General features: G+C 39.2%; 1 protein-coding gene across 2 annotated transcripts in view; it reads right to left on the reverse strand.

Annotated features, from left to right (window-relative positions):
* LOC124795116 (serine/threonine-protein kinase PRP4 homolog) overlaps positions 1–15,924 on the reverse strand; it is a 164,002-nt gene that overhangs the window by 17,126 nt on the left and 130,952 nt on the right. For both annotated transcript variants that reach the window (XR_007016646.1, XM_047258972.1), the window contains exon 15: positions 9,250–9,381. Coding sequence is in view for 1 of the 2 variants with exons in the window: in XM_047258972.1 (XP_047114928.1) it covers positions 9,250–9,381 (132 nt within the window). In the remaining variant the exon portion in view is untranslated. The remainder of the gene's footprint in view (positions 1–9,249; positions 9,382–15,924) is intronic.

A 15,924-nucleotide genomic window follows, 5' to 3' on the forward strand; every position in this document is an offset into this window, starting at 1 on the left:
GCTTGTCTAATATTGCAGCAATTGTTATACACACCAAATAAACGAGACTGTTTTGGCATTTTTTATAGCACCACAGAATATAATTCACGAAGTACCAATATCAAATGCCTATTAGGCCACCTACAAGTAAAAAGTTTTATGTTAGGAAATAGTTTCACATTTCATTCATGCACTCCAGCTTCTCAAGCATGAGATTGAAAAGTAGTAGTACGAAATTTTTATATAAACTTGGAATCGTCATATTTTTCCATAATTTGTGTGATGTCCCAGTTTCTTCTCCCTCCTCGTCCTAATAAACAACCTTGTTATCACTAATTCTGTAACTATTCTTGCCAGAGTCAAAACTTATTCTCTGGTTAACTTCACTAACCCTGCCACAATCATCGGTTTAGTTATCCCACGTTTATTCTCCGGTTAGGTGTTGTTACATGTACGTACAACGTGTTTTCCGCACTACTCCCAGAATACAACTTTACCGGCTACTATCTGGGGACTGTACAACTGGCCCTTACTAGTGTAACGATCTGGCCAAAACTTTTCTGTCGAAATTTCATTTTCTTTGATGCACCGAGAAGATAATACATAATCCTTCTTACCTCTTATTCCTGTTACTCGTTTATTTCCACTCGAGTAGTCTCACCCTATGGATTTCACTAGTAATTATAACAAAGCTGATCATTCGCAATCTCAGTCGACCACATAAACAGTGATTGGCATTCACGGGTTCGGCTTTGTTCTGCGCAGCTTGTGTAGCCCCGTCTCCTTTTGTCTGCACGGAAGTTTATTTCTAGATGCAATGAGGAATCCCCTGGCACAGACATCACGTACACTATGCACGCATTCAAAAAATGTACTTGTGATTCATTCAGAAATAAACTTAGAATTTGTTCAAATATGTTCAAAATCCTACAGGGATGGGATTCAAGATCATATGAACAATAGAGAGACCAACGTGTGCTGGATGCTAGGCACTTTATGAAACAAGGTCTTTTTCGCCAAGGATATGAATGCCCCCCCTCCCCAACTGAAATTGCTGCCCGGGGCAGATATCCCGATTTGCCACCCGTCCCTTAGATCCGGGACTGTTACGCACGCGTGACACTGCCAGCTTAGGGGCGTCAGTAAAATTTTTCTGGGTAGCATCTGGCTGCTTGCTGCTACTGCTTATACAGCTAACTGCCACACTTCTGTAGTCAGAAGTACGCAACTCAACTGCGCATGAGATCGCTCGCAACTGCTCAAACAAATCTAATGTATGCAGTTGTGACGTCACGCTAATCAGAGGCAATTTGTTGTCATGGAGCACTGCACTGTCTTCCTAAAGCCTTTGACACATTTTGCTGTTGGCAGACGCTTGTATGAGCACTGTGTTTTGAATCACTTAAGTTCCTGCCACATGGTGATACCAACACAGCTGCAGTAAATCTTATTGTTAGTTAAGGCTGATAAATATTACATTGGCAGAGGCCACAGCCACAGGTGACTTCTTGAGAGAGCCTAAAGTATGCTACGCACAATATAGTAGGTGGTGTAACAAGGCACAATCAGTTTACTTTTTACAAAGCCTCCAGTTTCTCTTGGTTGACAATTAGTCTGTTATTTTTAGGGTCCTGGTGAACTACTCTCTTGTTTCTGGTTGGATATTGGCCCACAAAGAATTGAAAATATTGTTCTGGAAACACTGCCTGAAGTACCATTGTGATTCGATCATGGGATAACAAGTGTAGATGAGAAATGGGTCATTCCATGTCAACTCAACCAGGGGCTCCAGCTCATAGTCTCAGTACACTAATTCTACCATGTGTGGAACACTCGTGCACAAAGTATTAGTTTCCCCTGCCAATTAGTTCCAGAATTATGACTTGTGAAAGTAGGTGGCGTGACCCGGAAATTGCAACCCGCATATGGCAATTTATCTTCAGACCCAACTTTAGGTCTTAATAACTTTGGAACTATTCCACACAGTCCAGTGAAATTTTTACAACCCAGTAACATCCATTTAGAGAACACAGTCCATGAATCAAAACACCAACAACATGTTTCTGAGGGAAAATAAAAAATTCCAAAATGCGATTCAAAAATGTAATACATTAAGAACATATTGTAGATGCCCTCTATGCCAAATATAACTCACTCAAAAAGGGTACAAATTTTTTGTGGTAAGCTTAATGTGGCCTAAACACACACAGAACTCATCATGCCCATATCAGTCTCAAAAACCGAGTTACATGCACACAAGAATACAAAAATTTGAAAAATTACCCGAAAAACATGGATTTTCGAAGTGTGGTAGCACAAAAGGGACAAGTGGTATCCAAGCCAAATTTCACACACTGCATAAGTAGACCATAATGATATATATCTCAAAATTTCAGCACGTTATTGCAAGACATTTATGTACAATGAAAGTTGACAGACATTATTGGTGATGTGGCCATTGTTCCACAACACAATTTTGTAAAAACATATCGTAAACTGTTCTGCCTCTTCTTATCCTCTCCCACAACTGTTTAATCACTAAGCAACATCATACAGACAGATTAACACAACCTATCATTAATGTTTACTGCACCTTAACTGCTAAAAACCAGTCTATTTTACTTCGAACAGAAGTTCCCCCACACTTTAGCTACTGTACTCTGTACATTGAGTGGCAAATTGTACTGTCTTCTTGACACTGTGGTAGGAACTGTAACTGTCATAAGAATATGTTCAAAAGGAATCAAACACCTGTCTGCCAAACGTGGCCAATGAAATGATCTTGATGGTCCTGCTGGTGCCATGAAGTTCACAAATACATCACTTTCTGCTTCACAGCACTCTGCAACACATCCTAAGTACTATTTGTCATCATAAACAGCAATAACATAGCAACCTGGTTGTATGTTGCTGCTTTTGCTTCTGAATCCTGAGTCAGACACACTGTGAAGACACGTGTTGTGCATGAACCTACAGTTATAACCGGACAGTCTGCTCATCTGCACATTGTGAGAGTTCGCTGGAGAGAAGTGATGATGGCTCCTTGTGCCTGCAACAGTTTTAACGTGTTCTAGTCTGCTTTTTAGCAACTCTTCGACTGATTTTACCTCATCTTTTGAAACATAGAATGATTGTATGCCAAAGATATTTTTCTGTACCCAGGTAAATAATGAAGAGATGTTAGAATGTGACCTCCTGTAGGGTGCTGCAGATTAGCTCGTGATGCCATGCACTTAATGGTAGCACCAATACCATCACATACAATACCATCACATACAATACCATCACATACCATGACTTGTTGCAAAAAAAATCCATTCTGCATGAATCTGAAAATCATGGTAATGCATGCATAAATTTTTTTAGATTTTTACAGTTTTCGTACTGACTAGCTGCCCCATCACTGAAGTATTTCGCAAAATATATGTGAGGCAGCTTGTTTCTCACATATTCCATGACAGTGTGAATGTGGGCATGAACTGCAACGGCATCATGAATTAAACAGTCACTAAAAATGCACATGTTCATGACAGACACATCACCTGATTCACCTCTATAGTAAATCGCAAATGGCTGGAGAGTTGCTTGACTATTGTCCGAATGATATCCTTGGATGACATCTTGAACTATAAACGCATAATTTTCAGAAAAGTCTAGTATTACTATAATTTCATCTTGTTTCAAATTATCCTTACAAAACTGGAGATAAGCCGATTGTGTTGTTGCTGTGAAGCTGTGTGTGGTCAGTTTGTCCGTTTTTTGACAACACATTTTAACAAAATCTTCCACTGTACTTTGCTTTGTTTCAAGACTTGTGCGATCCATGTGTGTCCATTGTTTACAAGAAACAAGTTCATCGTCATCCATAAGGAGTTCACCATACAGTTTGTTATTCATGTGTTCTGCAAGATTTGCCTTACCAGGAAACTTTTCACACCTGTTTATCATGCACGGGTAGGAACTGATGTCACACACTAGCAGTTTCATTGCACCTTTGTAATCCAGACCAGAATCCTTTATAGCAGCAAACATCAGCTTAGCATTTTGATGGGTCTCACATATACAAACATTGTGTGTGCCCCTTGCACTTACAGGCACAACCCATTTTGGCCGAACATTGAAAAAAGATGATAAACCTACTTTGGTACTGGGATACTTTTCTTTGAATTCTACATATAGAGTTGATATGTTGCATAGCAACAGTCTGTTTTGCATCTGTACATGTACATTTCCCATTTTCACCGTTACATAGTTTTTTTTTTTGTTTTTTTTTTCAGGCATTATTTGGCTGTAGTCATTATTTTCATAAAACTCCAACACTAGCACCTTTATTTCTGAATTCAATTGCTTACCCTGAGCCTGCTGAAGTTGTGGAAGCACTCCTTGGATTGCTTTTATTTTCCTAGCTTACTTTACCATATATGTAGAAACATTGAATTCCTTTGCAGTGTAGTCAATAGACCAGCTGGAAAGTGCAAGGGTAAAAATAGCTACTTTTTTCTGGCGTGTGGATATGGCACATTTTTCTTTCAAATCATGCACAATTTTGTCCAAATCAGAGCATTTCTGGCATGATTTCTGTTCCTTTGGACCAGATAGTTCTTCCTCTTCCACCATTAGCGTGTCAGCTATTTTGTGTTTTAATTCCATTTGAGATTCTTGTAGTTTTCTTCTACCATAGCTGGGCCTGTCTCTTTTCCCAACTTTGTGTGTCTTCCATGGGAGGCAAACTAAGAGCAGTCACTGACGTATTTAAATGCTCATCCGCTGTGGTTGTAGTTGGCTGATACTCTTCACCACTGTCACGTAAATTATCAGAATATTCTTCATTTTTTAGCAGTATTAACATACCTGGAACATAACTTTTGTCCTGGTTTCATGTTAAGTCCCATGCACTGATTCACTTTCAATACTGATTTTATATCAATTTCTCTGAGGCTACACTTCACTGTCTTCTTATGAATCCAAAATGGATCAAAAGAACTTCTTTGAAGGAAATAATACGTATCCAGAAACATTTTCATATGACGATAACATACACTAAAGTTTCCTGGAACTGTACTTCTTGTGCCCACAGGGTGTATCCCGGATCTCCATAGCAACAAATCTTGGCCCGATTCATCCAGATCATACAGTACAAAGCAAATGCCACATTTTGTTCCATATGTTGTTTTATGACAATCAGATGCTTGTGTTCTACCAATACTGCAACTTGTTTGAACAAAAGTACTACTAGTACACTCTTCTGCCTCCATACTGACTTCCCACAACAGTATTGACCAGTCTGAACTAGAATCTTAAAAATGTGAGTAACCTGTAATTGTTGCTTGTTTCCTTTGTTGTTCCTGCCTAACAATGACTCATTCTGTCCCTGAAAACTACCATTGTTTAACTTTCTGTTGCCTAATGGTTCCCAACAATTGCTGCAGCTTTATCTGAAACAAGTTGTCTGCATCATCAATATTACTTGCTAAATTGTGTTAAAAGAAACCTAACATCTCTGTCAACTTTTATTGTACACAAATGCCTTGCAATAACAAGTTGAAATTTTGCCACATATTATATTATGGTCCACTTATGCAGTGTTTGAAATTTGGCTTGGATATCACATGTCCCTTTTGTGCTATCACACTTAGAAAATCCATGTTTTTCAGGCAATTTTTCAAATTTTTGTATTTTCGTGTGTATGTAACTCTGTTTGTATGACTGATATGGGCAAGATGAGTTCTGTGTGTGTTTAGGCCACATTAAGTTTACACCCCCCCCCCCCCCCCAAAAAAAAAACTCTTTTTGAGTGAATTATATTTGGCATAGAGGGCACCTACAATGTGTACCTTTTAACGTATTAAATTTTTTTAATCACGTTTTGAATTTTTTTATTTTCCCTCAGAAATATGTTGGTGTTTTGATTCATAGAGTGTGTTGTCTAAGTGGATGTTACTGAGTTGTGAAAATTTCACTGGACTGTGCGGAATAGCTCCAAGTTATTAAGACCTGAAGTTGGGTCTGAAGATAGATTGCCAGATGCGGGTTGCAATTTCTGGGTCACACCACCTTCTTTCACAAGCCATAATTCTGGAACTAATTGGCAGGGGAAGTTAAAATTTTGTACATGAGTGTTCCACACTTTGTAGCATTGGTGAGCTAAATTTCAGCCAAATCTGAGACAATCAGCTGGAACATCATCTCAAATTTGATGAAATGACATGGAATGACCCAAATGTATCCCGCGTAAATTATCGATTATTTCATTGCATAACCAAAGTTTTGGAACCATGACAGCAGCAAAAACTCAAGTATGAAATCTCTTAGTACAACCATCTCTTCCTCTGTTAAAAAGTGAGTTTAAGAAGAGTTTGGAAGTTTACAGTCAGTCTTTTATAGTGTAATGCCAGACAAGTGACCCTATTCACAAAGGTGGCATCTTCTAGTAGTGATTCATACATGGCAGTACAAAAGTTAGCCTTCTTAGATACACCAGTATGCTGAACACTCACCGTTTTCCCTAAACTCGTGTGGTGGCCACCCAATTTCAATTCAGTCAATGTTATAAGAAAGTTGGTCATTACAAATTAGCCTGAGCTGCTGAATTACACAGCCTACGCAACAGAGCAATTTTAAAAACCAAGCTTGTGAAGTGTTTTATGTAGAATCACTCAACAAGATGTGTGAGCATGTATAGCACCTGATCATGAAGTGTATCCAAGGCAAGAAGCAATTCAGAACAAAGTATCAATGACACACTAAAATGTGCCTAACTTTTAGAAGTGGTGTTGGCAGTGCAAATAGGGTTTGCCAACGATTCTGTATTTTACAAATTTGAGACAGTGTTGTCTACCAGCTAGTCACCATCTTCCATAGTAGACATGCAATTACAGCAACATAAGAAAACCAACAGTATATTGAAAAGCAGTTAGATATATGACCTAGTGCCCATGATAAAAAGCACTTAGTTTGCCATCACTTAATCTCAGCCAGTACAGCAAATTCAATAGCCATCTGTGCTACAGTCAGCAAGTACCTTCTCCCATCCTTTACTCAAATGTATAATTGGTTATGAAAATCTTGTCTGTACTGATATCACCTTCATAGCTGTAACTCATGCCCGTTCACAGTGACAATGTGTGTTTCATCAGGAACAAGTCTTGACTCTTGGCAACTATGTTTCAGCAATCAGTGCCAATGCCTGATAACTGTCTATCAGCCCAAGGGAAAAAAAAAAAAAAAAAAAAAAAAAAAAAAAAAAAAAAAAAAAAAAAAAAAAAAAAAAAATGGGCAAAATTCAATCTGGGCTAATACACATCATTAGTAAAGAGGATCTAAAGTTTCAAGTTGATATGGGTGCCGCCGTATTCTTAATTAATGCACACACATACTGCTACAATGGTTTCACTTGCTACACAATGCAATAGCAAAAGGTATCACAGAGCAATCAGATTATTCCACAGCAGGGTGAAGGCACCCTCCTTCTAAGTACAAATACATTTATACAAAACCAACACTTTTTGTTTAATTTTGACAGTAGCAACAAACATTTTCCATACAAGGGAGACCTTTTAATTGAAAAGCCACTTGCCAGTGTCAGTAGATACAATATTGCAGTGGCTGTGTTGTTCAGAAGTACAATGCAGTGTTCCTTCGGACAGGCATGCACATCCAAAGGAACAGGTATATACATGACAACATCTGCAACTTTGGGTCTGTCCACAAAATGTGCTTAGACAACCCAATGCTAAGGCAACTGCTCATGATAAACTGGAAATTCAGGTTTGAATCCTGGTCCGGCACTAATTTTTGTTGTGGTCATTCCATTATACAGCTGATGGCTGTCCATATTCAGAACTGGTAATGCATATCCTGTGTTTCACAACGGTTGTAGTCCCCATCTGTTCCTCCAGACATCTACATCATACTCTGCAATCCACCATACGGTGCGTGGTGGAGGGTACCTCGTACCACAACTAGCATCTTCTCTCACTGTTCCACTCCCAAACAGAAAGAGGGAAAAATGACTGCCTATATGCCTCTGTACGAGCCCTAATCTCTCTTATCTTTGTGGTCTTTCCGCGAAGTGTAAGTTGGCGGCAGTAAAATTGTACTGCAGTCAGCCTCAAATGCTGGTTCTCTAAATTTCCTTAGTAGCGATTCACGAAAAGAATGCCTCCTTGCCTCTAGAGACTCCCACCCGAGTTCCTGAAGCATTTCCGTAACACATGCGTGATGATCAAACCTAGCAGTAACAAATCTAGCAGCCTGCCTCCGAATTGCTTCTATGTCCTCCCTCAATCCGACCTGATAGGGATCCCAAACGCTCGAGCAGTACTCAAGAATAGATCGTATTGGTGTTTTATAAGCGGTCCCCTTCACAGATGAACCACATCTTCCCAAAATTCCACCAATGAATCGAAGACTATCCGCCTTCCCCACAACTGCCATTACATGCTTGTATCACTTCATATCGCTCTGCAATGTTACGCCCAAATATTTAATTGACATGACTGTGTCAAGCGCTACACTACTAACGGAGTATTCAAACATTACGGGATTCTTTTTCCTATTCATCTGCAGTAATTTACATTAATCTATATTTAGAGTTAGCTGCCATTCTTTACACCAATCACAAATCCTGTCCAAGTCATCTTGTATCTTCCTACAGTCACTCAATGACGACACCTTCCCATACACCACAGCATCATCAGCAAACAGCTGCACATTGCTATCCACCCTATTCAAAAGATCATTTATGTAGATAGAAAACAACAGCGGACCTACCACACTTCCCTGGGGCACTCCAGATGATACCCTCACCTCCGATGAACACTCACCAACGAGGACAATGCACTGGGTTCTATTACTTAAGAAGTCTCTGAGCCACTGACATACTGGGGAACCAATCCCATATGCTCGTACCTTTGTTAGGAGTCTGCAGTGGGGCACCGAGTCAAACGCTTGACATGCATAAATGTCCAAAGGAACATAACATAGTTGTTCTGAACAACACGGGCACTGCAATGTTGCATTATGCACCACCTTTGTATGAATTTTCATAAGAAATAAAATATCAAATACAAAAGATTAAATGATATTACAGTATTACACTTTATTCATTTGAACAAAACACACACAATCCAAAGACTTACAAATCTGTACAGGCAAAACTATTTTGCAGATTGAAATGACAAGTAAAAGCTGATGTGGTAGGAGAAGTAGGAATACCATAAACATTCAGTAGATGTAATTGTTCAGATTAAGAATATCTGATATACTCACCCTTTCAGTCACTTTATCAACTTCATGATATAGGAAATTACAATTACTATCAAAATGCTGTTCTTTGAATGATCCTTTTCTGATAAGTTTATTTGGCATTTTGCCCTTGAGATCCATAAAAAATTTTAACATCTGCAAAGAAAAAATTACATAATTTAATTTCAATTACAACACAAACACAAAAGGCATAAATATTAAAAATTACATAATTTAATTTCACACACACACACACACACACACACACACACACACACACACAGAGAGAGCAGGATTTCTACCAATTTTCAGAGGATCAAATTCACTTCTAAAGTGCATGGCTGACCAAAAAGTGAACACTGGTGATGTACTGGGAGAGGACCAAATTACATATTTAGTTTTTTCTACTTGTTTCCACAGTCAAGGTGTACACGCGGACAAGGAAAAAAAATTCCCAAATTTCCCGGTTAAAAATAAACTTTCTCCCAGGTGAAAAAACACTTTTTCCATTTCTCTTGAAACTGCAAAACTTATCAATCCTCTGAATGATTATGATTTTATATAAGGACGTAGGATTCCTGACATTTTAGAAAACGAAACTCAGGGAAAAAAAGAGACGTTTTAGAAATATCTTTGATGTGCAGCAACACGTACACTGCGTATTTTTGTATTATGAAAGTATATATTGGAATTCCACCAAACACCGCATGTTACCTTCCAAATCACTGAAATCGAGATTCCGATGCACTTTTGTAAGCCAGTCATAGCTCATGTCACGTGATCTCGCCAGCCGATGATAGCGGATATTCAGAGCATAGGACACGTGATGTAGTCAGCCAACAGTAACATCACAGGGAGATTTAATAGTTTAAATTAATATACATAGGGTTGCTACAAGAAAAGCAAAGCTTTCACATATAGTATTGGTCTCTAAGGTTAATAAGCTGCCAGAGAAGCTAAGCTTTCGCATAAAATGTTGACCTTTTCTGCACGTGTTACACTTTTAAGATATATCACACAAATATGCCAGTAAAATTTTTAATAATAACATAAATGTCTGATCTTCGGGGTTCAAAATTCTTCTAAATGGCTCGTCATCAAAGAGTCGATTATTAAATTAGAGTCAAACACTCTGTGAATTAAGAAATTCATGGTACATTCTCGCACATAGTTCAACTTAAGTAAAAGGATATTTACTTTGAAAGTAATGCTTTTCAAACTACCATTCGCAATATTTTCATGCCACTTGTTAGAAATAGGTTCGTTTCAGCATTTGCCAGAGAGCACAGATAACAGGTGACACCGTGCTTGCGCAGCTATCATGACGTAGGAAGCCCGTATGTACATACGTGTAAAATATTGAAAGATCACACATTATGTCATAAAAGAAACAAGACATCAGAGGATACTCCAAGAGCATCGGAATTTCATGAACCACACATAAATGTGCACAATTGAAGTGCATACTTAAAGTGCACATTCATATTCCCAGATTCCCAATTAAGTAGACCTCAACCTGATATTAAGCTTTTCAGTGTGGTTTTCAGTATGTAAATTTTCTTGGAGCACCAGTGCTGTATTATATCATGTTTGGTTCTTTATTATGTGCTAGAAGATGAAAACGTGAACCTGAAATGCAGCAAGCAGTTGAAACTAGCCAGTACGTGGAATTAAACATTTCGTTTCAAATACATTGACTGCCTCTGCGGAAAAGGTCAATAAAGGTAAAAATTCTTTAGCAAACAAACAAAAATAACTTCATTGTTCTGCAAGGCGATTAATGTTAGACTGTCAGAAAGGTGGAAATATAATAAAATCTGAAACTAATAACATATTTTAGCCTTCCGTAATTATGTGAATGTATTTTAATTCACTTGATATCACCCAGCCACAGATTTCCGTTTTGTTTTCACTTGTCATGAAAGTAAACGAAGGGGAAACAATAAAATCACTAAATGTAAACACGGGTCACGTGGAGACCACCCACTAAAACGCCGACAGCTCTGCGCATCCGCCCCGGATCTACGATATTTGCTTTAAAAAACACCCACACGCAGTGCCACACCTCTTCACACAGCATTGTCAAAATTTGTTCGCCGATTAACTTCACTAACCCTGCCACAATCATAGGTTTAGTTATCCCGCAATTATTCTCCGCTTAGGCGTTGTTTCACGTTCGTACAACGCGTTTTCCGCGTTACTTCCAGAATAGAACTTAAGCGGCTGCTAGCCAGGGACTGTACAACTGGTCCTTATTAGTGTAGCGATCTGGCCTAAAATTTTCTGTCAAAATTTCATTTTCTTGGATACACTGAGAAGATAATACGTTATCTTTCTCACCTGTTATTCCTGTTAGTCATGTATTTCCATTCTGGTAGTCTGAATTTATGGATTTCGCTAGTAATTATAACAACGCTGATCATTTGCAAACCCAATCTACCACATAATCAGACAGTGACTGGCATTCATCCATTCAGCTTTGCTCTGCACAGCTCGTATAGCCCTGTCTCCTTTTGTCTGTGGATAGTTAATTTCTAGATGCAACGATGATTCTCCTGACAGACACATCACGTACACTATGCACGCATTCAAAAATCAACTAATAATTCATTCAGAAATCAACTTAAAGTGTGTTCAAAAATGTTCAAAAACCAACAGGAATGCGTTTCAAAAATCATATGAACAATCGATTTGACCAACGTGCGCTGGATGCTTCGCGGTAGCATCTAGCTTCCTGCACAACCAACAGCCACATTCCTGTAGCCAGAAGTGGGAGAATCTACTACTCAAACACAACTCAGCTGTGCATGCGCATGAGCCCACTTGTAACTGCTAAAACGAATTTAATGTAAACAGTTGTGACTTCACAGTCATCGAAGGCAATTTGTTGTTTTGAAGCATTGCATAGTCTTCCTAAAGCCTTTGACACATTTTGCTGTTGACAGATGCTTGCATGAGCACTGTTTCTTTGTTGTATATGGCGCATTATCTTTGCAGTTTAAGTTATTTTTTGTTTTTTTCACTCATTTATGTTTTATTGTTGAAGTACTATTCTGCAGTAGCGGGATACAATAATATCCTTTGTTAGAGTATCAGTTCTCACCAGTGAAAATTACAAAACTAACAGAAAACTAAAACAATGAAAAATTCCCAAATTCTAAAAAATTCCCAGGTTTTTCCTGGTTTTGTCCCATATGAAAAAATTCTCATGTTTTTCCTGGATCTCCCGGGTCGTATACACGCTAACAGTTCAATGCTTAAGATAGTAGCAGCAGGATGAACAGGATGTGTACATGCTGTGTGGAGACGCATGAGGAGCTGCCTGCAATTCGCGAGCACCTGAAGACACTTATGGTCAAAGTCAGCCACCTGCAGGCTGCCGCCTCAGGGTATAGTGGCCATAGAGCATTTGGCATGTCACATGGGACATTTCAGGAATCACTTGTTTCGCACAAATACTCTACGGCCGAGGCACCTTGCAGAGTACCCATCACAGGGGATTCCACTTTCTGCAGGCTGAGTGGTGCGTTGTAGCGAGTTTGCATCATTTGAAGTGGAGAGTCATATGAAGTGGAGGGGTTAACTGGTTACCGGCAGCTCCAATTTTAGGCATGTTAGGGAGGCCATTAGAGAAATAGTGTCCAGTACTGGAAAGAAATGTAATGTGCACTCTATGTGTCTGTTGGAGGGGGTGGTAGGGAAGGCCCTCATCCAAGATGTGGAAGAGGCCCTGCCTGCAGCTACTGAATGTGCAATCATCTGCATGCTGTAGCTCATGTCGGCACCAATGAAGACTGTCTCCTGAGTTCCGACACCATCCTTAGTTCATATGTACAGCTGGCAGAAGTGGTTACGACTGCTGCCCTCATTCGCTGGGTGCAAGCAGAACTCACAATCTACAGCATTATTCCTAGAACTGATCGGGGTCCTTCCGTTAGGAGTCAGAGTATAGGGTATCTGCTGACTGTGACAATCTTCTCTGTAGATTTCTGGGCCAGCATTATGGGGTGGAGAATTTTAGGACTCTCCTTGACATGTCAGTGCACTACATGAAGGAAGTAGCTACTTGGGTAGCATAGTACTTTTGGAATGCACACTTTTTCTTAATAGGTTACGCAGTAGTTCGAGATCCCCTCATGAACACTCACCAATCAATACACAGAGAAAGGAAATGGGCCACATATAAAGAAAAGACAGTTCGACTATAAAAATTTAACAGTAAACTGTAGAAGTAACAAAGTTCTTGAATTTACTGCCCTCCAGGAAAGTTAGTGAGAGCGGGCTGAAACCCCAAGTAGAAAGTTCTGAAATATTTAATGAAGCAAGGAATGTTTAACATGACAGGATATACACCATAGGAGGTGGAGTGTTCACAGCTGTTGGCAAAAATATTGTGTCCATCAAGGTCGAAATTCAGTCTGAAGTTATCCAGGCATGGGTAGCAGGCCTAGATAAACTGAAGTTTGTTATCGGATTATTTTACCAGCCACACAATTCCATCAGTTATAAAATCATTCCAAGAAAGTCTTATGCTCAGCAGTGTGGAAATGACCAGATCATGCACTATCAGTTAGAGGCGACTTTAATCTAATGAATATAGACTGCAATGTCTATTGGATTCATTGCAGACAGTACATACACAAAATTTTGTGAAATACTTTTGAATAAGTTTTCTGAAAACCGTCTTGAAAAGCTAGCTACACAACCCGCATGCAAAGGGAATAGTCTAGACCTTGTGGCTGCAAACAGGCCCGAGCTTATCAACATCATAATGTAGAGACAGGGATTAGCAATTACCACATCATACGGAAGATGGTTACTTAAGTTAATAAAAGCCATTAAGAAGGCTAGGAGGGTATTTATGCTAGACAGAGCAGATATGCAATTTTTAGCACCCCACTTAGAAAATGAATGGACATCATTCAGTTCCAATATGACAGACATAGAGGAATAATGGGCAAAGTTTAAACAGATTGCAAATTGCGCAATGGGTAAGAATGTTCCTTTGGATTAAGGATGACAAAGATCCAACATGGTTTAATAATAAAATTCGGAAACTGCTGAGGAAGCAGAAACTGTTGCACTCTCAGTTAAAAAAAGATTGTGATACAGAAAATATTCAGATCCCTACATGAAGATTGATGTCTGAAGTTTACAACTTGAACAGTCATACCTTAGTGAAAGACCTTGCCGAGAATTCGAGAATATGATGGTCTTACATAAAATCGCACAGTGTGTCAAAGCCTGCTTCATTCATGCTAGAGGATCATACAAACATACCATTGTTTGACCATCACACAGACTCCTACATGGGGGACAAAATAACAGGCATCTCTGGCGAAGAGAGGAAACTGAAAGAATTGTAAACAAATAGCTCGCCAGGTCCGTATGGAATACTATTTCTGTTTCACAGCAAGTACCAAAGTCCAAAGTGACTGGAAAAAAAGCACAGGTACCTCATGCATATAAGAAGGGTAAATAAATGGACCCACACAATTATAGACAAATACCCTTAACATGGGTTTGCTGCAGAATTCTTGAACATATTCTTAGTTTGAATATAGCAAATTTCCTTGAGACGGAAAAGTGTCTGCCCATGAATCGGCATGATTTTAAAAACATCTTGCGAACTGTGGATGAAGGGCAACCGGTAGACTTTGTATTCCTAGATTTTCGAAACGTATTTAACACGGCACCACATAGCAAACTGTTTACGAAGGTAAGAGCATACGAAATAGGTTCCCAGATATGTGAGTGGCTGGAAAGCTTCAGAAGTAACAGAACCCAGTATGTTGTCCTCAAAGGCGAATGTTTATCAGAGACAAGGGTATTGTCAGGAGTGCTCCTGAGATGTGTGACAGGACCGTTATTATTCTCACCATACATAAATGATCGGGTGGACAGGGTGGGCAGCAACTGGAGGTTGTTTGCTGATGATGCTATACTGTCGTTGAGTGACTTTAGGGAGGATATGAGATGGCTTAGAAAAAATTTCTAGTTGGCCTCATAAGTGGCAGCTTGCTGTAAATGCAGAAAAATGTACATGATTAGGGAAAACAATCCCATGATGTTTGAATACAGCTGTGCCCATTAAATATCTGAGTAACACGCAGAGCGCTATGAACTGGAATGCGCGTGTAAGGACAATATCACACAAAGTAAATGATTAAGTATTGTTTATTGGCAGAATTTTAGGAAAGAGTAGCTCATACTTAAAGGAAACAGCATATAGAACACTACTGCTATCTATTTTTGAGTACTGCTCAGATGTGAACTCAAATGGGAATCCCTGGAAAGATGACATTCTTATCATGAAGCACTATTCAGAAAATTTCCATAACCACCATTTGAGGCAACTACTGAACAGTTCTACTGCTGTCAATGTACATTTTGCTTAAGGACCATGGAGATAAGATAAATTATGGCTTTTATGGAGACACATAAACGGTCATTTTCCACTCACTCTATTTACACAGGAAAGGAAAAGGCTGGTATTGGCATGAGGTACCCTAAGCCATGGACCAATATGCAGGCTCAAACAAAAGCGTTGGTACATTGATAGAAACAATAACAAACACACACACACACACACACACACACACACACACACACACACACACAAATTTCCAGCTTTTGCAACTCACGGTTGCTTCATCAGGAAAGAGGGAAAGACGAAAGGATGTGGGTTTTAAGGGAGAG

The sequence above is a fragment of the Schistocerca piceifrons genome, chromosome 4 (assembly GCF_021461385.2).
Source record: "Schistocerca piceifrons isolate TAMUIC-IGC-003096 chromosome 4, iqSchPice1.1, whole genome shotgun sequence".
Lineage (NCBI taxonomy): Eukaryota > Metazoa > Arthropoda > Insecta > Orthoptera > Acrididae > Schistocerca > Schistocerca piceifrons.